The sequence below is a fragment of the Hylobates moloch genome, unplaced genomic scaffold, assembly GCF_009828535.3.
Source record: "Hylobates moloch isolate HMO894 unplaced genomic scaffold, HMol_V3 SCAFFOLD_13, whole genome shotgun sequence".
NCBI lineage: Eukaryota > Metazoa > Chordata > Mammalia > Primates > Hylobatidae > Hylobates > Hylobates moloch.
Window position 1 is genome coordinate 42,991,949 of NW_026652288.1, and position 22,065 is coordinate 43,014,013.

Sequence of the window (22,065 nt, forward strand, 5' to 3'; positions counted from 1 at the left end):
TACCTTCCAAGCACTCATTAAAATACAAATAACAATGCAGCAGAATTGGAATAGAAAGAGACCTCAGTGAGAAATTACATGTTTTTCCTAAAAAGCAGAAGGAACTGAGTTAACAAGGATGGAAACGGTTGGCTGATTTTTTGTTTTAGCCAATAAAGATCTCAAGTTAGTATAGCCAGGAGACTTCTACTAAAAACAGAATTACTGCTTCTGGTGGCGCAACTTCTCTTTCAGTATTTGATATCTGCTTTAGTTTTGCTATTTGATTTCCTAGTTTTGTGTTATGTCCTCAAAGGAGCATAATATATGTATATAATCATTGCTACATATTTTACATTTTAATAATTTCCATCTACAATTTATTCTTACCCTCTCCCTAATAAGCATATTAGAATTCTGACAATTCATCAGCAAAGGTTTTATTTAGCAATTGCTATGTAGAGTACTACTACCAGGCCGAATGGTGAACACAGATGCACAAGAAGCCCTAAAGTCTAACTTCAGATAAATGAATGGACAATGGGGAAGTACATAACTAGTGGCCCTGTTCCCACTTCTATTGAGGTAATTCAGAACATTTTGGGAATGGCTGACCTACCAACCTGCTTTCTCTTCTGTAGGCTTAGAGAGCATTTATTTATCTGGCAGCTGCAGCATTTTGCTCTTTTAATTAACCTCCTCTTGTTCTACCCAGATAGTTTTAAAAATAAATCACTTTCTTAAAATATTCAATGTTTTCTTATTGCTGGCAGAATAAAGGTCAAATTTGTTAATATCACCTATAAGCCTGTATAGTAGTGGTTCTTAATCAGGTATGATTTTGTCCTTAAGGGGACTTTTGGCAAAGCCTGGAGGCATGTTTGGTTCTACAACTGGGTATAGGTTCTACAACTGGGTATAGGAAAGCTACAACTGGGTATAGGAAAGGGGTGCTATTGGCACCTAGTGGGTGGAGGTCAAGGATGCTGGTTAGCATGCTACAGTATTCAGGACAGGTCACCAAAACAAAGAATCACTGACCCCTAGCGTCAATAGCACTGAAGTTCAGAAACCTTGCCCTAGAGGATCTGGCCCCTGCCTGCTTCACCAGCCTTAACTTTGGCTGTTTTCCCATTGCACTCTCCACTCCAGGCACACTAGCTTCCTTTCAGTTCTTTGATAGCCTGTGTGTTTTTTTTATTTTTTATTTTTTATTTTAGGGCTTTTGTATTTGTGGCTTTCCCTATATCAACCCTCTTCCCACTTCTTTCATTTGCTGAGTAGGAACTTCAGAGCTCAGCAAATAGTACTCCTCAAAGCAGCCTTCCATACTTCTCCCACTGGGTTAGATTGCTTTCCCCTTAGAGCGCTATGTATTCCTGTCCTTGGACATTATTAACAATTCTAATTAAATAATTCATTGCGTAACTGGTTGTTCGCATCTTATCTTTCCCATTAGAATACAATTTTCAGGAGGGCAGGGCCTATTCACTGTGGTTCCCTCAGTGGCCAGCATAGTGCTTTGTACTTGGTAGTCACTCAATAAATACCTCTTCAATGAATCAGTCATCAAGTAAGATAATGTATCTTACAGTGATTGACAAAGAATTAGACCCATCAACTATTTTTGACATGTAGAGGGGTGACCTCCCTCCTTTAAATTGATAAGGCATTTATTTGTAAACCAATATTTGGTATTAATCATATATAGTTCTATGCAGTAGTTGTAGGCAAAACAGTATATGTCATGGCTTTTTGGATGTGTTATTGTGATACAACAATATAATGTCACTCTGTTTCCAAATCACCATCTCTTACTCTCTCACCCCTTTCACCTCAATTACATATAACTTTTAATTTCTACTGTATTTTTGCATTGTTTGATTTTTAAAAATTTAGTGAGCATTGGTTCTATATTAAGAAAGATGACTAAAAATTTAAAATCATATTGATGCTGAACTGGATTCTAAGATTGTATCATTGAATTTCCCAAACTACAATTTTACAGGAGTTTAATAGTATTAATATAATACATACATACTATTGACTATGGAGAAATCTGTGAGAAATTAAATTGAAGATTAATGGTGTGATTTGGAGTTGAGAATAAGGGATCATTTTGTGATCCAAACATCCTGCTTGGCTCTCTGTCTAATATATACTCCGTCAAATATAGTTAGCATAATTAGGCAGCCAACACAAAGCAGAGGTGTTTGTCCTCTGGATTTTTCAAATAGAAAATAGACTGAATATCCTTATTAAATTGATTAATCTATTTATTACCCCAAACAAATTAGAATGAACATTACAGCTAAAGAGAGTAATAGGAAAATTTAAATTACAGGTCATTATGTTTGAGTACTTTTATAGAGAATGGCTGAATCATCGGCCCTTTCCGAGGTAGGTAAAGTCTAATAAACATTTGACTCCTATTCATATGGTTTATCTGCCAGGTGGTACCTGACCTTCATCCTGTCCTATACAGTGTGGGTTCGGCAAAGGGGGCTGGGCTCAAGGTGACAATATCTGCTGACATTGCTTGGTAATATAAAACACACGTGGTCTGTGTTTAGTTGTCCTGGAGTCAAAATGCATCAAATCGCCGCTCATCATGTCATGTACCCATTATATCCATTTATGTGTTAACTGGATGTGGTGATCTCTAAATACATGCATTATGTCTTCCACTGTTTTTCCCCCAACCTCTTTCTCTCTTGTGCATATTATTCAGTTAATGCTTTTTGAATAAATGAATTAGGTTGAATCACATGAAATTGCGGAGATTCAGCCATTTTTGACCTACAAAAATTGCATTTTCATATGGTTCAGCTTAAAATAAATACAAACTCTGTATTCATTTTTTTCATAAAAGTAATATTCTAATAGTGAAACAAAGTTGAAATAGTTTTATGTGTACTTGGAGTAGGTACATAATGGTTCAAATAGATATTTATAGGCTAACCAGAGACCATAGCTGTAATTGAAACCAGTGGTTCTGTAGGGAAAGGCATCTCAGGCTAAACACTCATATATGAGTGTTTGGTATATAGCATATTTATGGGTTAGTGACATACATCATGATACCTTGAAGAATTTTCTTCATATTGTGATAGAATAATTAATAGAAATTGATTTTCTAGTCATTCGATCTTGGACTAGCAATTAGGGATGGCTAGAGAATTAGGTGATAATGTCAGTGTTATTGGAAACTCTGCTCTCTTCTTGAGGCATTAACTCTCACTGGTGAAAGAAAATCTTTATCTAGGGAGCAGAGTCTTTGGGATCTGATCAAATGTAGGAAAAATGTGCAGAATTACAAAAAGCAAACCTCCTTCCTAAGGGCCAATGTAGTCTGTGTCAGTGGTCTGCATTGAATGAAGGTCATTTTTAGTCATTATCTATTTCCTAATCTTAGGGTTTTGGGAATTCCTTAGTTCATGGACATTTGATCCTCAGGAATATATGTATGTTCATGAAAAAGCCCCATAATGTGAGTGGGCGTATGGTGGTGTTTCATAAGGTGACACAGGAAGGGTAATATTTCTGCCAAAGCGTGATGTAACCCACAGTAATTCCAGCCTTTGAAAAGCAAGGGTAACAGCTTGAGTGTTGTTCTGCTCCCTGGACAGGGTGGAATAACTTCCCAGGTGCCAGTCTGACACGGCTGTGTGAGTAGGCTGGCAGTTCATGTACGTGTTTCCAGATGGGGCAGATCCTTAGCTGGGGGAGAGGAAGAGGTTGCGGTTTGGATCATAAATTTTTATTTATTCTTGGAATTCCCTGAGGGTGGAGTAATAATAGTAATAAAATCCATGAAAAAATGTGAATCATTGCTGAGGGGGAGGATATTCTTAGGTGAGAATGCTGTTTCCTTTTCTGATTTTAGTTTTTTTAGATAAGTAGAAAAATATGGGAAGCTTCACATACTCTTCTGTTTCTGTTTGTCTGATTCATATACGGTAAGAGAAGCTAACAACACTCTCGATGCCCATAAATATAAGTAGCTCCAAGCAGGTCTGCTGTTTTTGCCTTGTTTTAAAAGGAGCCACAGATTTTTTTTTTTAATAATGCATCAAGAAGTCTTATATGAGGGTTGTTTCTGGAAAAAAATGTATTCCTATGGAACTTAAACAAAGAAATCAGACAGATAATGACATGATTACCAATGCTTTTCATGCTGGGGGTCTTGAAGCTGTGAACACTTCATATTAGTCTGAGTAGGAATAATACCAACATTATTATTATAGATACAATTATTAGTACAAACATAATGTTTTTTATTCCTTATAACATTTCACATATATTTGATTTGCAAAACAGTCCTCAGAACTCTTGTCAGAGACATTGGCAAAGTTTGTTTACATCCTAATGTGCATGCCAATCAATTACAAGATGTATTACTGGATTCCAGCAGAGAAATTTTGGGTTGAATGAAATTGAGAAAGGTCATATTGCTTAAATGAAGTCCTTTCCTGTACCCTTTCTCAGGTGTGTTTTTCCTCCTCATAGCTATATCCTCCTGCTCCATATTTTAAACATTAGGTTATTGTTAAAATTGCCAAGAGAGATGTTTGCAATTAATCATTCACCATGATCTCTTGGACTTACACGTGCTATACTTTTCCAGGTTGGTATTGTGCCATCAATAACTGCTTTTTAAGTGCACTTTTCAGCCAAATTTTCAATGTTATTTAAGTTATAAACCATGTTTCCCCAGTCTGATAATAGAAGGCAAGCAGGGCCTTGTTAAAATCTTTGCTAATGTTAAGAAGAAATAACGTTTTACAATATTTCTCATAATATACTAGCTAAATTTTCTTATCAGATAAACTAAATTGGTCTGGAAAAGTCATCCTGAAAATATTAGACTACTCTAAAACATAATTAAGACTAACAATAAAGTAGGCCACCATAAATATTCAAATTATGCTTCAAATGTTACAACATATATATCAACAGAGGTGGCACTGTTCTGGAACATGGAGGTCGTAGGGTTTTTGTTGAAAGGGAGAAATTCGTAGTGTAGTTGACTACTATTCTTGTGATCCCCAAGTTCTCAAAGTGTATATATACAGGTAAATGTCATTCTTTATACTTTTCTTTGAGTTTGTCTGCCTTCAAGATCCTCCTTTGCCCTACACCCTAAAACAGACAACTCAGCTCTTACTGTGTTAGTCAGGATTCCTTAGAGGGACAGAACTAATAAGATATATGTGTGTGTGTGTGTGTGTGTGTGTGTGTGTGTGTATAGGGGAGTTTATTAAGTATTAACTCACATGATCAGAGGGTCCCACAATAGGCCATCTGCAGGCTGAGGAGCAAAGAGAGCCAGTCTGAGTCCCAAAACTGAAGAACTTGGAGTCTTATGTTCCAGGGCAGGAAGCATCCAGCATGGGAGAAAGATGTAGGCTCTGAGGCTAGGCCAGTCTCTCTTTTCACATTTTTCTGCCTGCTTTATATTCTTCCTGCACTAGTAGTTGCTTAGATGGTGACCACCCAGATTAAGGATGGGTCTGCCTTTCCCAGCCCATTGACTCAGATGTTAATCTCCTTTGGGAACACCCTCACAGACACACCCAGGATCAATACTTTGCATCCTTCAATCCAATCAAATTCACACTCAGTATTAAACATCACACAGTCCATGACTCCTTTACCATGGAGCTTTAAATACAGTCTAGAGTTATCATGGTCATTCTCTCTTTAATAAGTAAAAATGGAAATAATAATAGTACCTACCACATAAGGGTTGTAGTGAGGAGCTGATGTGCCCTGAGATTAAGGCCACACCTCCTCTATAACTTCTGCCTGCATCATTAAGGGTGAAGAGGAAGCTCCAGAAACCCATCACTCCTACTTCTGAAACCCAAAGCCTTACCTTTACCATTTGCTTTGAATTTATTGAGACAAATTTCATTGTGTCCTTAACCTCAAGTCAGTAACAACAACAACAACAACAAACCTCGGTTTCCCAGGTCCCACCCCATCATGTTCCATTCTGTAATTATTTCAGTCTCTGTACATTCTCTCTTTACTTTCTAGAGTCCATGGACCATTTTCAGCAAAGTCTTCTATAGTTTGAGATTTTTCTCGAAATAATTCCTTTCACCTTCTTGCTCTGACAACTGGCTCTCCCTAAGGTTGCTGCTTTCACTGCAAGCCTGACAAGAGGTGGCTGTTTTTTCCTCTTACAACCATACTTCATACCACTAGGCTTGGGAGTAGAATAGATGTCTTCCTTGTCATTGTGGTTTTCAGATCATGCTCTTGCCTTTCTCTTAAACTCCCTTACACTACTTTTGTTTCTGTTGCCTACCCAACCCTTGGGTCCTCTCTCCTCTTTACCCAGCAATCTTCTCTTGTGGCTTATTCTGTTCCTCCCATATTAACATTATCTCAATTCGTGGCCATTTAAATGTGTATATAGATGATCCTTCTTACACACTCCCAGTTCTTAGGATTCCACTTCTCCATGACCTTATCTTCCAACCTCAGTTAATTGCTTCCTCACTCATACCCAGACCTTATCAGTAATGGCAACCCCGTCTTCATCTCAGTTTCAGGCATTCTACTGACAGTTATTTTCGGGTCCGCAAGGATGCCAGTGTGTCTTTGATCCTTTCTGAGCTTTTCCTCCTCAGCATGGCTGATAATAAGTTAGAATCTGTGCCTTTACATTCCTAAAATACACTTGGGTGACTTCATGGAAGAGGTAGTTCTGATTATTCCTTATTTACATGAGGAGCCAGATGAGACCTCAATGGGAAGTAAATGCAGCTCTGAAAGCAGTGCCCTGTGTTAATTCTAAGATCAGTTTTCTTTCAGACATTGCTTTGGTAATGTTGCTATCCTTATCTTGACTCTCTAGAAACTTCTCTAGAGTCCTGAATGGTGTGTGTGTGTTTCTGCATGTGTGTGTGTGTGTGTGTGTGTGTGTGTGTGTGTGACAGAGAGAGAGAGAGAGAAAGGCAGACATTTAATGTGGTTCTTCCATGTGGGCATGATCATGAGGGCTGGAGTCAACTCTCCTCACCTGGGTTCATTGTTATTCCAGGGAGACCTTGACCTGTACTTAACTAATGAGGTGATGGCGATATAGAAGTACAGGGTGATTGCACTTTCCTTTGCCTTTATGATCCAAGTAATCCATGTTTTGGCTTGTTTAAAAAAGTAATTGTTTATAATGTCATTATGGCATGTTCTGCCATATTTTCTGATACTTAGCCATCTTATCACATCAGTTTAAGTTCCTCAGGCATGGGACATGGAAACTGTATACTGTGCTGTTTACTAGGGTTGGCAGCTCTGCAAGCAGACAACCTGCTAATTATTAGCTATGTGACCTTAGATGAGTTTGTTAACTTTTCAGAAACATAATTTTCTTATCAATAAAATGGTTCCGATAATACCTCCCTAACAAGCATAATATTAGTGTTAAAAAGATAACATGTAGGTAAATCTGTCCAGCACATCAGACACATGCTAGGTGTTTCACAATTAATGGTTTTCTTCTTTCCGTCAAGTGAAACCCTGCTTCCACTGGGAGCTTCCCTTACAGATTATAAATCCTAACTGAACGCTTTGAGATAGCTTGCCTGATTTCATTTACAATAATAAAAAAAGGACTTTTAAAACCAGTTAGTGAGAGTTAAAATGTCACCTAATTTTTAATTAAAAAATTAAATATGGTGAGAACATTTTCCATTTTTAGTATTTAACATATTATTCAGTTAAAAAATCTCTTTATAAATTTTCTAATGCATATCTATTAGTTACATATTAAATACACGTGTTTTAGCCTATACTTGAAAAAGTGAAAATAATTATGCTGTGGTAGGATACAGATAGTAAATGGCAGATATTCCTATATTAGATGTGAAGTAGGGTTGAAGAGAAGCAAACAGGAACTGGGAAGTAGTTTGGACTATAGTTTGTCCTTTTGGGTGGTTGTACTGACTGTTATAGCAGATGTCTCTTTTTCTGACTAATAAAGTTGATTTTACTCACATTTATTCCTGGCTTCTACCTCGCAACAGGTGGCCAGTCAGACTGCATTTGACTCTGCAACTGCTGGCTGTCAGTAGCTTTGAGAGCCTTCTGCTATGATTAAAGCAATAGTTTAGAGGAAACTTAGGATAGTTATTTGAGTTTGTACAATTTGTGTGAACTTACTTATAAGCTAAGATGGATTCTGGTGACTCTCACAATGCTTTTCTTTTGTGCTGTGTTGTTATGTTTGACCACGCACAACTCTAGAATTAGCCACGTAGTAAGCATTCAATAGCTGAGAGTTGAGAATTATTTCATACATTTCTCTGCTTTGAGCCTTAGAGAAAAGAGTTCTTTTTCCAAGGCTTACTGGCTTCCTCTCCTGCAGACAGAGAGAAGTGCAAAGGATAAAGATGAGAGGAGGAAGTGGGAACTCACTGTGAAGGAGCCAAGAACTGTCTTTCTGTCACGGGTCTAGCTAGTTCTTGAGTCTAAGTACTAGTCTAGATAGACCAGGTCATTGATCCTAGCTCAGCTTACCACAGGAGAGGGCCAGACTAAATCCATAGAAAACAAGTTTTCACACTTGCCTTTGGATACATTTCTTAAAAACTTGATATAGTACTAGGTTATTGGAGAGATATTTTGAGAATTTTCTCTTAAAACAAAAACACAAGAGACATTGTCTTCCTCTAACCATAATGTGGCCCCATGAAAATTGGACTCAACCAGCCTGACACTGGAGCCTACCTGTGTAGCAGATGAGTTAGGAAGCCAAGACCTAGTCTGGAGATTCAAAGTCCTTCAACATAGAAAACGAAGGCTAGTTGGACAACATGGAACCAGGGGATTAGCCAACTGCATCTTAGAAATCTGGAGCTAATCTTGTGGTTCTCCGAAGGATTTGGTAGAGCAGAAACAGCAAAACGTGGCAGTTAAACTAGTGAATTTTACAGGCAGATACCTGGATAAAGTCTCTACTTTACTATTTTCTACCTATGAAAAATTGGGCAAATTAATGAATCCTTGTGTACTTTAGTTTCTCATCTCTAAAAGGGAAATATAATCTGCTGCACTGAAGATTTAGAATAAAAAAATACACTTTGAAGAGAGGCTGGCATATGGCAAAGTGCCACAAAGGAGGTTCTGCTGAAGGAAGGGGGTACAACTTTCTCTGTGTATTGTAGGACAACTTTGATGTTCTTTGCAAGAAAAAAATCATTAGACTTTTGGGATTCTAATGTGAAAGGTGCTACACAAATATTAATATTATCAATCACAACATTAGCACACAAAAAAACTAGGAATGTTTTTTGCTTTGTTTGTTGCAACAAATTTCACCTTCTTAGAAATTTTTAAATTTTATGATTTCTTTTGAGAATAGTTTAATCTTCTCTAGTAGCTTTTCTTTCCTCAACTCTACTTTCCTGTGATCAATACTCCAGTTTATTAATTTGTTTGATTGTGAATATTATGTTCTTAGTTCCTTTTCTTTTTCTAGGGCTATGCCAAAGGGCTCTATGCTGCATGTTAATTCTTTATGTTGCAATCACACAAGTGCAGTTCAAAATAGTAACTTATATGCAAATCCTTGGTCCAGCATAGAACATTTGCATTTACATATTTTAAATTAGTTTGCTTTCAGTTAAATGACTTTGTCTAATTTTATACTGATAAATATGTGGCAGATGTTATTTAGCTAAGTTTAAAAATTAGGAATAATTATTGTAGAAATAGTGCTTTTATATATACCATTCTGTGACCCATGGGAGAGTCATTATTCAAAAAGAGAAGAGAATTCCCTGGGAAAAAATACATCTTTGAGCTATTGATTTTTAAAGGAAAGACCCTGAAATTATTATGAAATCAGATAAGTTAGGCCTATAATTTCAAGCTGTGTTCTGATTTATCTCATGCTGTTTGATATTGCCACATAAGTGATACCAGCATGGTCAAGCGTTTAAATGCAAATTTACAATTCTAAATGCTTTCCTTTGTTGAAGCCATTTTGTTTAAACTCCAAATCCCCAAAATATTTATCATAATTTTGAGTATTTTTAGAAATGGAAACCTTTGCTAAAAATAGAAGATACAAAGAATAAACCAAATAATAGCATTATTCGGCAAATTCAAAACATAGACTGTCTCCCAGGCTCTGCAAACCAAAACAAAGCTGGACAGAATGAACACTGTCTGCCAGCTGATAGAGGAATCAGAGCTGTTTGTGAGAAAAACAAGGAAGTGTACATCATGAAAGGTCAAGTTGAGCTGGAGTTGGAAAGAGAATCAGACCGAGAAGCAGATCTTCTTGTTCTAGTGACAAGAGATGTTTCCAGGTTTTGCCAAGAACCTGGAAGTTTAGAAGTTTGTATCAGCAAGAAAAAAGCAAATCCATCACGGGTGTGCCCTGTTGTGTCTTGTGGGGAAGCCAAGCAGGGGCGCTTCAAGGGCAAACCTCAAAGGAACTTATGTTTTTCTTTCTGTCTTCTTTATGTGACTTCTTTGACTGGATATCTATTCAGGTAAATCTCTGAAACAAGTGAGGAATGGAAACCACACCAGTGGAACACCTTAGCAACCTTTCCATTTCAACATTAGTGTATCAGAGGGTTAGAGAAACACAATAAACTCATTTTAATTAATCCTTTTCATGGTTAATGTTTATGTTCATCTAAACAGGATGATGTGAAAGCTCTTCCAATTATATTTTAAGTAGGCTTCTTTTTACCCTTGGAATTTAAATTATTAACGATCCTCATTGATTGGGTTCCTGCATGTACTGAAAAATATATGGTATAAAAAATGAACAGGGTTGGTTGTTTGCCATGTTAATGTGTATTACCAGTTAATTTCGTCTTGACTACTTCTTTATTTTGGGTTCCTCTGCAGTACATATGGTAGGTGCTCAATATTTTTATTAAATATGTTTTTTCCTTAGGTAAAATCTCTAGTGTGCACTGTAATTAAGATGGGGCAAGCAATTTGCAAAAATCAGAGCTAGAATACAAAATTTGAATTGTTTTAATTTTTCTTATAAAACATCTTTTTCATTGTTGGATGCCTTTAAAATGCAAGGCTTATTCTCTACTAAGTGTTATACAAAGCAAGTTAAAACAGATTTTATTATTTTTACAATAGCAATTGTAAAACAATAGCTATCCAATGTTCTGGCTAAATCTTACCCACTCTGCTTAAATATGGATGATAGATTTCATGCAGAAACTGTTTGATTTAAGTACAAACAGTCCATAATATTTAAAAAATCTATTTCATACTGAGAGAAGGCTGTCAAAGATTAGCTTTTCATTAGAAATCAGAATTTTTTCTCTTTTAAAAAGTGTTTCATTTATTTATTTGCTTATTTTTTAATTTTTAAAATTTCAACATTTATTTTTGATTTGGGGGTACGTATGCAGTTTTGTTACCTGGGTAGATTGTATGATGCTGAGGTTTAGGGTATGGTTGAGCCCATCACCCAGGTACTGAGCATAGTACCCAATAGTTAGTTTTTCAGCCCTTGTTTCCCTCTCTCCTTCCCTCCTCTAGTAGTACCCATTTTCTATTGTTGCCATCTTTATGTCCATGAATACCCAGTGTTTAGCTCCCACTTATAAGTGAAAACATGCATTATTTGGTTTTCTGTTCCTGTGTTAATTTGCTTAGGATACTGGCCTACAGCTGCACCCATGTTGCTGCAAAGGACATGATTTCATTTATTTATTTATTTATTTATTTATTTATTTTTCCATAATTTTTTTTTTATTATACTTTAGGGTTTTAGGGTACATGTGCACAATGTGCAGGTTTGTTACATATGTATCCATGTGCCATGTTGATTTCCTGCACCCATTAACTCGTCATTTAGCATTAGGTGTATCTCCTAATGCTGTCCCTCCCCCCTCCCCCCACCCCACAACAGTCCCCGGAGTGTGATGTTCCCCTTCCTGTGTCCATGAGTTCTCATTGTTCAATTCCCACCTATGAGTGAGAACATGCGGTGTTTGGTTTTTTGTCCTTGTGATAGTTTACTGAGAATGATGTTTTCCAGTTTCATCCATGTCCCTACAAAGGACACGAACTCATCATTTTTTATGGCTGCATAGTATTCCATGGTGTATATGTACCACATTTTCTTAATCCAGTCTATCGTTGTTGGACATTGGGTTGGTTCCAAGTCTTTGCTATTGTGAATAGTGCCGCAATAAACATACGTGTGCATGTGTCTTTATAGCAGCATGATTTATAGTCCTTTGGGTATATACCCAGTAATGGGATGGCTGGGTCAAATGGTATTTCTAGTTCGAGATCCCTGAGGAATCGCCACACTGACTTCCACAATGGTTGAACTAGTTTACAGTCCCACCAACAGTGTAAAAGTGTTCCTATTTCTCCACATCCTCTCCAGCACCTGTTGTTTCCTGATTTTATAATGATGGCCATTCTAACTGGTGTGAGATGGTATCTCACTGTGGTTTTGATTTGCATTTCTCTGATGGCCAGTGATGATGAGCATTTCTTCATGTGTTTTTTGGCTGCATAAATGTCTTCTTTTGAGAAGTGTCTGTTCATGTCCTCTGCCCACTTTTTGATGGGGTTGTTTGTTTTTTTCTTGTAAATTTGTTTGAGTTCATTGTAGATTCTGGATATTAGCCCTTTGTCAGATGAGTAGGTTGCAAAAATTTTCTCCCATTCTGTAGGTTGCCTGTTCACTCTGATGATAGTTTCTTTTGCTGTGCAGAAGCTCTTTAGTTTAATGAGATCCCATTTGTCGATTTTTGCTTTTGTTGCCATTGCTTTTGGTGTTTTAGACATGAAGTCCTTGCCCACGCCTATGTCCTGAATGGTATTGCCTAGGTTTCATTTTTTAATGGCTGTATAGTATTCCATGGTGTGTATGTGCTGCAGGTTCTTAGCCAATCCACCATTGATAGGCAACATGTCTTTGCTATTGTGAATAGTGCTGTTATGAACATTTGAGTATATGTGTCTTTTTGGTGGAATGATTTATTTTATTTTGGATACAGAGAAATAGGATTGCTGGGTCGAATAGTAGTTCTGTTTTAAGTTCTTTGAGAAATCAAACTACTTTCCACAATGGCTGAATTAACTTACATATCCACCAGTAGTGTATGAGTGTTCCCTTTTCTCTGCAGCCTTGCCAGCATTCTTTTTCTTGACTTTCTAATAATCATTCTGACTGGTGTGAGATGGTATCTCATTGTGGTTTTGATTTACATTTCTCTGATGATTAGTGCTGTTGAGCCTTTTTCATATGTTTGTTGTTTGCTTGAATGTCTTCTTTTGAGAAGTGTCTGCTCATGTCTTTTGCTCATTTTTTTAATGGGGTTATTTGGTTTTTGCTTGTTCAATTGTTTGAGTTTCTTACAGATTCTGGATATTAGATCTTTGTTGGATGTATAGTTTGCACATATTTTCTCCCATTATGAAGGTTGTTTACTCTGTTGATGGTTTCTTATACTGTGCAGAAGCTCTTTAGCTTAATTAGCACTGACTTGTCAATTTTTGTTTTTGTTGCAATTGTTTTTGAAGACTTAGTCATAAATTCTTTCCCAAGGCCAATGTCCAAATTGGTGTTTTCTAAGTTGTATTCTAGGATTTTTAATAGTTTGAGATCCAAAGTGGTTTCTTATGTGGGACATTAACTTTGTCTAGCTGCGAAGCAAAACCAATTGGCAGAGATTGTGTTCTAACCAACCAATAGGCATTTTGGACATTATCACTAAATCATTTTAGAAGAAGGTATGAACAATGGGACCTATATCTCTATCCAGGCAACTATTGATCTAACTTTCCATGAGAGTTCATTTTCTATTAATATACTACAGTCAGGTTACTTATACTGTGGATTTTGGGGAACTCTATTTCCAATAACATATATCAAAAATACACAGAAAATGAAAGAGAATGAATGCTGAGATCATGGAGCTGTTTACTGACTTTCCTGAATAGCAGATTTTGTTGGGATGAGAGGGGAAAGAAATCTGCCTGATGTAGAAAATGTCTCCAAATGGGAAGCATGCAAGAGAAATAGGAACAAAGAGTGTTTTCAAGCAGTAGAGGTAAGGCAACCGATTCCAATATTGGAAAAGTTGCAATTAAATCAGATACAAAAGGAATCTTTCAAAGTTATCTAAACTTTTGACTTTTCACCATCTTAACAAATGCCTATTTAACTCTCCTATAAGTCTTCTAATAACATAACTGAGGATAAAGATGATGTGCAGAAGAAAAACATTGAATGAGAGAAAATTATATGTGGGAAGTTTTTGGGGGAGATTTGTGTTTTTTTTTTCTGTACCTAATTTTTCTCCTTCCATTTGACATCAGGTCAAGTTCAGACTGTAAGGAGTAGATGCAGTAGTGAAGCTATCCATCTCAGGTGAATTGAAAAAGTACAGAACTACAAAATGCCGTCAATCCCTCTCTGAGTTGATTTCTGGTGAAGCTCAGAGGTATGTTGCTGCTGTTGGAAATTTAGAGGAAATTCCAGATACACTTCAGTATCTTTTTAGTTACAAAATCATGATTTTAAGCTCATGGTTCATAAGTCTTGGTTTGTAAACCTTGTAGTTTGTGCAGTGCTCCAGTAAAATGGCAAATTCTTTGTTTTATCTGATTTTATCTAATTTTCCAATGAAGTTATTCAGCCTGTAAAGCATAGTATATCCTATATCTTAGATGTATACATGATTATTAAATTTAGATCTGAACTCAAAAGAAAGTTTATCTAACACAAAAATATTTAGATGTATAAAAAATTTCCTGCACCTTTTATAGCATAAATCAAGGCAAATGCTACATATCACAGAGGGAGGTCCACCTCTTGTCCACACAGTAGCTGTTCACCCTCCCCTCACTAAGCCCCTTTCTCTCCATTTCCAACCTAGTTACTCCAGGTAACAATCCATTGTTATTTCATTAATTTTGCTATTGGAAAACAGGTCGAAATACCAATCCTTGGCTCTCTGTGAACCAGTGATTTCTGTCTTTCTTGGCTTCATTTTCATCACTAATGCTCATTGATTCTCTTTGTCTCTCACGGTCTTTTTCTCTCTCTTACCAGAACATCAACTCACAAAACTGCTTAGTAGGTAGATATTTTAATAAGAATTTCAACTATTAGATGTATCCAACAGTATAATCCTGGGCGGAGGGGAAACAGTGACTGTGGTTCAGATTTGAGATTGCTGATATGGTTGCTCCCCTCATTCAGCCATGGGAACTCCTGGGAATGAGAACTACTTGCTGGTATACACTCATATCTTCCCAGTACAGTTACTGGCACATGATAGACACTCGGTCAATAATCGGAGTGGATAAACGAGTGATTATATAACTATCTGTCTTGCTTGACGAAGGGAGTTAAAGTTTATGCTACAACTGTTCAGTAGATTTGCCTAAGAGCAGACAAGAATATGTGATTTGAGCACTAGAAATGTTTTCATCCAGAAAAGGGTTAAATCTTATTACATTATTTTATGCACCCAGTTTGACAAGAATTATTTGCTCAGATTATGTGAGTGAGGATTGAATTAATACACTGAAGCACTTAGCAAGTTCCTGGCACATTGTAACACTCAAAAGTACTAGCTATTATTGTTATTATTATTATTTTATTAAGAGAGAAAAAGTGAATGATTGCCTGACAGGAATGATAAGTAATTCTTCTTAGAGGAAATAATCCTTACATCCCAGTGTTGTGTTTGCTATGGAAGAAAATAGCATTAAATATAATTATATACATTTCTTCTAGGATCACCATTTTAAAATATAAAACTGATCATGTCATAGACCTTCTTAAAACCCATCAAAGGCTTGCCGTTGCCTTCAGTATGAAATTGGAAGTCTTTAGCAGGACATGTAAGGCTCTTCATCACTTGGTCTCTAAATTTTATCTAATCCAGTTTTAGAAGCCTTTCCTTTATACCAACCAGGGCAGAAATCATTATCTTAGCCACCAGAACACAGAATGTTCTTGGTGAGAAGGGCTGGTGGATTTGGGAACTGACTGCTGTAGTTCAGAAGAGGTTTGGCTTTCCAGAGGGCAGTGTAGCGCTTGATGCTGACAAGGTGGCTGCTGGGGGTCTGTGCCATTGCCCAGGCAGAGTCTCTGCGTTACAAGCTCCTAGGAGGGCTTGCTGTGAGGAGGGCCTGCCATGGTGTGTTGCAATTCATCATGGAGAGTGGGGCCAAAGGCTGCGAGGTCATGGTGTCTGGAAAACTCCGAGGACAGAGGACTAAATGCATGAAGTTTGTGGATGACCTGATGATCCACAGCGGAGACCGTGTTAACTACTACATTGACACTGCCGTGTGCCATGTGTTGCTCAGACAGGGTGTGTTGGGCATAAAGGTGAAGATCATGCTGCCTCGGGACCCAACTGGTAAGACTGGCCTTAAGAAGCCCCTGCCTGACCACGTGAGCATCGTGGAACCCAAAGATGAGATACTGCCCACCACCCCATCTCAGAACAGAAGGGTGGGAAGCCAGAGCCGCCTGCCATGACCCAGCCAGTCCCCACAGCATAACAGGGTCTCCTTGGCAGCTGTATTCTGGAGTCTGGATGTTGTTCTCTAAAGATCTTTAATAAAATATTGCATAAAGACAAAAAAAAAAAAAAGAATGATACAGTGGACTTTGGGGACTTGGGGGAAAGGGTGGGAGGCGGTGAGGGATAAAAGACTACAAATTTGGTATAGTATATACTGCTCAGGTGATGGGTACACCAAAATCTCACAAATCGCCACTAAAGAACTTATTCATGTAACCAAACACTATCTGTTCCTCAAAAACCTTTGAAAATAAAAAAATAAAAAAAAGAAGCCTTTCCTTATTCAGAGTCCGGCTATGTGTCCCAAGCATCTGCTAATCAAATATTATGAGATTACTTGTACCACAGTACTTATCATACTGAATTGTATAGATCTGCTTCTCTGTTCATCTCCATAATTAGACCTCTTGTTTTCCCAGTATTTAGTGTAGAAATTAGCAACTTTTTCTGTTTTAGTAAGTGTTCTAGGATTTGCAGGCCATACTGTCTCTATTGCAACTGCTTATCTCTGCTACCATATCACAAAACCAGCCATGGACAATAGGCAAAGGAGTGAATATAACTGAGTTCAAATAAAACTTTATTTAGGGGCACTAAAATTTAAATTTTATATAAACACGTGTCATGAAATATTATTCTTACTTTGATTGTTTTCATTCATTTAAAAATGTAAAAACTATTTTCAGTTTGTGGGCCATATAAAACCAGGCTGCAGAAAAATTTTGGCCATTGTGATATTTGCCAATCCTGGCAGAGAAACGGTGCTCAATCAGTACATTTCAGTAAATAAGAAGTGAGTAAAGGAGTGTTTTCACTGAAATCATTTTCAAACACAAAGAGAAAATGTAAATGAGCAGCTCTTGCCTGTAGTATAGAGTAAACACCTTAGCATGAAATGGAATAGTCTTTACAGTTTGGTTTGTAGGTAGATAATTTTTACCTTCATCCTTTTTATTTGACTCCCGGTCCCAGTGTTGTCTGTGCTGCAACTCATCGACACAACTAATTGACATTCTCTGAAAACACCATGCCCATTTCTACCTTTGGGCTTTGTGTCTTACATTTTTCTTTGCTTGGAATGTTCTTTCATTCTTTTTAAGTTTTCTTAGTGAGCTATTATTTGTCCCCTGATATTCAGCTCAAAACTACCTCCTTTGGAAGTGTAGGGTCTCCATTTTTTCCAGGTAGAAATGAAAGGATGGGGGCTGCAATGAGGGCATATTCTGTGTTTCCCATATTCCCATTTCCATGGGGAAATTCCCTGCATTCTCCCAAACGTTAAGATTTTCAATTGAGATCAATGTTCTGGGAAGATTTCTCCATAAATATCTTGGGAAATCTCACTAGGAATTGAAAGCACATTGCCGTGGGAGATGAATAAGAAGCTTTCCCATTATTGATCATTTTTTTCCACTCATTCTGATAATTATAACAGACAGCAGTGAGCTTGAATGGCAGTTTAGGTTGTCATTATAAACAGAATGCCTGAATATCGGCTGCTTGTTTTCTTTTATTGAGTGAATTGCATGCTGGTGATTGAAAATCAGCAAGTGTTCACTTGGTACAGGTGTTTATAAAAAATATATGCTATATTAATGTGAAAAACAAGAGGAACCATACTTTAGTGAGATAACCTGGTATTTAACTTGTAGAAAGTTATATTTTTCAGGGAAAAAGTCATCTTGCAGTTCAAAACAGTGGTGGAGAATATAACAAAATACACTCCAGAATAAAAATATTTCACAGTGTGCCAAACTCTTAGGTCTTGGTTAGTTGAGTTAATTTTAAGATAGAATTTATTCTGTTATTAATTCTCTGGATTAGTAACTCCTTAATGACCAAAACTGTGTCATATATTGGTGTGCATATTGCAGTAGCTGGCACAGTATCTTGTGTATAGCAAAAATACATATACTTGCTGAATTAAATTGCATTTACAAATAGTTCAGACTATAACAAAATACAAATATCTAAAATGTTTTCTTGGAATAATTTTTCTAAATATGTGCCATTTTATAGTCATTTAATTAAATAGTGGTATCAGTATTCATTCCCTGAGAGTCTACAGTATCTTAAGCCATTTTTTTTTTTACGCATTAACTCATGTAACTTTCAAAACAACGATATAAAGTTGGTGTTAACCCTCCATCCCCTCAAGGAAACTGAGGCTCAGGGAAATTAAATAACTTGAGTTTATGTATGAAACAATAATAGTATTTACTTTATAGGGTTTGTGAAGATTAGCTGGGATGGATTATGGACCAAACTTCCTGGTGCATGGTAAGCCCTCAGTAATTTAGCTATGTATTATCATTAAGGTCATACAGATAAAAAGTTATAGAGTTGGTATTACATCACTGATCTGTCTCACTCCAGAGCTCTTGCTCTTTTCTTCATTGGCTTCCAACTCCCCTGCCCTACATGTATGGCAGAAATAATTATTCTTCCTGTTATGAGCTCCTGAAGGGCAAAGGATGAGACTTTTTCTTTTGTATCACTTACTGGTACCCTGTACACACAATAATAAATGTTGTTGACAGTTTGACTGGCTTGGCGGTGACACTATTCTGGTTTTGCTATCGGTATGAATGATTGGTAGGATGGTTGATTCTGAGAAGGGCTCGGAGGAATGTTGTTGCAGTATGCCTTACATTTTACATTAGGAAAGGAGCTTTTCTCCTCAGTCATATGCCACCTGTATCTTGATTCTAAATTTTGTTTCCCTGGTGCCTGTGGGAAGAAGGGTCTGAGGGCAGTTGGAGTGTTCAGACAGAGTTAACATTTTCCAATTAGCTTTTCCGACTTCATCCTTAAGTCATTTCTGGTAGTTGTGTCCTTAGGATTTTTTCAAAGTTAAGCTTTTTAACTTGAGGGGTAAAAATTTCTTTGTGTTTTGGAGGTGAGATAATTAAGAAATAATCACTGAGTCTCACAGTCCTAGAGAGCTTTCCTGAAAAGAAATCTAAGTAAAAAATGAGCTGTCGGCATCCTTGAGGTTTCTCACTGGTCACATAATGATACATCATTTGTCAAATGTGGTTGTCTTTCTGCACTTGAAGTTCCTGCTGTTGGTAGTGTTTCTCCATATTTGTGCACGTGGAACTCAAAAACAAACTCAGGACCCAGAGTTCTGTACGTGTGCATGGTAAATGACTACTACATTGTTTGAAATATAACTACCATGTGTGACACAGTTCTTTTTGTAGTTTTCTTTATGGTGTTAAAATATACACAATATAAAATTTATCATTGTAACTATTTTTAGGTGTACGATTTGGTGGCATTACATCTGTTAACATTGTACAACCATTACCATCATCCATCTCCAAAACTTTTTTGTCTTCCCAAAATAGAATTCTATACCCATTAAATACAAATCCCCATTCTCCTATCCCTCTAGCCCCTGGCAACCACCATTCTACTTTCTGCGTTTATGAATTGGACTACTCATGTCTCAGCTTTATAACTCCGTGATTTACTTGTTTAAATTGAGGCCTACCATCTTCTCTTTTTCCTTGCTGTGGTTATTATCTGATTACTGGGATTGATGTCTCACTGCCAGATCTATGTGAGGATGTGAACTTAATGCAATTGTCTTGCAATAAATAGTGTACTTTGCTTCTCTATATAGTAACCTCTTAAATTTCATTATCACATCATGAGGGCAAGAACTGTATCTACTCTGCTCACCACTATATCATCAGTGTCTGGTACATTGTTTGCACTTTGTAGAAAATCAATATATGTATTTATAGAATAAACAAATGCTGCTGACCTTTATCATTAAAAAATCCACTTAAAAACCATTTACTGAGATTTCCTACTATGTAGGAGATCAACTAATTGAGGAACTCTTATTCTTCTCCTGTGACCCTATCTCTAAAAATGAGTGTGGTGATATAAACCAAAGATTATGAGCGTATGTGCCTAAATCATTTATTCTTTAATTTATTCATCAAATATTTATTGTGTACCTGTTATGTTTTAGATGCTGGCTGTGCAATGGTGCACAAAATAGACGTGATCCTCGGACTCAGAGAGCCCTAGTTTAGCGAAGAACCCAAGCTATAAAAAGTGAACAAACAAATGATATATTAGTTGTAAATTATAAGAAGGAAAAAGATGGAATGCTACCAGAAAGATCAAGGATGGGGCAGACAAGTTTAAATTGCAGGAAGTTGGAGACATAGTAACTTTTCATATTTGTGGATAGCTGTTTTCTCATATAGGAGAGAAGAAGGCTCATTTGTAATACTAGAAGAGGTGCTAGGATAGACTTTTTTAGAAAACAGTTTTGGTTAATTATAGAAGAATTTGCTAATAGAGAATATTAGAATTTGCTAAGAGAAGAATTTGCCACGATGAAATGGATGGCTTTTTTTTTTTTTTTTGGAGGTTTCTTGTCCTGTCATTGAAGGTACTGGGCATAGATAGCATTGTGGAGTTATGTGGCCCAGCATTGCAGGGTGGTTTCCAAATCTGGCTGGTCATGAGAATTATCAATTTATGTGGAAAAGTCTAGCACAATACTTGATATTTAATAGTTCTGTTTAATAAATGCTAGTTGAATCTGACTTCAAGTTTCTTTATGGCCTGTTTAACTATGGCAGCCAAGATGAAAAGTACTGACAACTGAACATGATTTTATGTTATTTTTTTTATTTTTTTGAGACAGAGTCTGGCCCTGTCACCTAGGCCGGAGTGCAGTGGCGCCATCTCTGCTCACTGCAGCCTCTGCCTTCCGGGTTTAAGCAATCCTTCTCCCTTAGCCCCCTGACTAGTTGGAACTGCAGGAGTGCACCAATATGCCCGACTAATTTTTGTATTTGTTTGTAGAGATGGGGCTTAACCATGTTGCCCAGGCTGGTCTTGATTTTCTGGGCTCAAGCGATTCACCCTCCTTGGCCTCCCAAAGTGCCGGGATTACAGGCATGAGCCACCGCGCACAGCCAGAACATCATTTTGAAGTATTTTCAGCTCACAAACACAAAATAAATTAGGCAGCAATGCTGGTTAATATACTAACTTATTGGGCAGTAAATTTTGGTATCTTGCTGCCAAAGTTGGTCCACTAATGTGTTAAATTTACCCTGTATTCTTGAGGATGTAGCTTTATAATTCTTTGTATTTTATTGCCTGAAGTATAAAATTAAGGTTTTTGATGTCAGTAGAATGTTTTGATGTGTGTTTATATAGCCCAGTGGAATAATATATATTTTAAAGATTTTGTTAAATGCATTCCACAGTAGTTCACTAAGATATCAGTCAACAGTCAGATATCAAGTATTTAAGAAGTATCTAGCATGTTCCTGGCACTATTCGTGGAAAGTGGGTCCAAGATAGTTAATTTCCCTTCTGCATATATTGATGAGGCCTATTAGGTAGACTTTGTAAGACAGAACCTGTTGCCATTATACCAATTGTTGTAAAGGTGCAATAGTATTTCGGCTTTTGATTGTGCTATATTTGAAGGTGACCTTAAATTATTGACTAACTTACAATTAATTTGTTATATTTACACATT

General features: G+C 36.9%; 2 protein-coding genes across 2 annotated transcripts in view; both read left to right on the plus strand.

Moving 5' to 3' along the window:
• TAFA2 (TAFA chemokine like family member 2) overlaps window positions 1–22,065 on the plus strand; it is a 578,950-nt gene that overhangs the window by 233,455 nt on the left and 323,430 nt on the right. The window lies entirely within an intron of this gene.
• On the plus strand, window positions 16,065–16,613 carry LOC116480825 (small ribosomal subunit protein uS3-like). Its single transcript, XM_032753362.2, has one exon. The coding sequence runs from the start codon at window positions 16,166–16,168 to the stop codon at window positions 16,493–16,495; it is 330 nt and encodes a 109-aa protein (XP_032609253.2). The 5' UTR covers window positions 16,065–16,165; the 3' UTR covers window positions 16,496–16,613.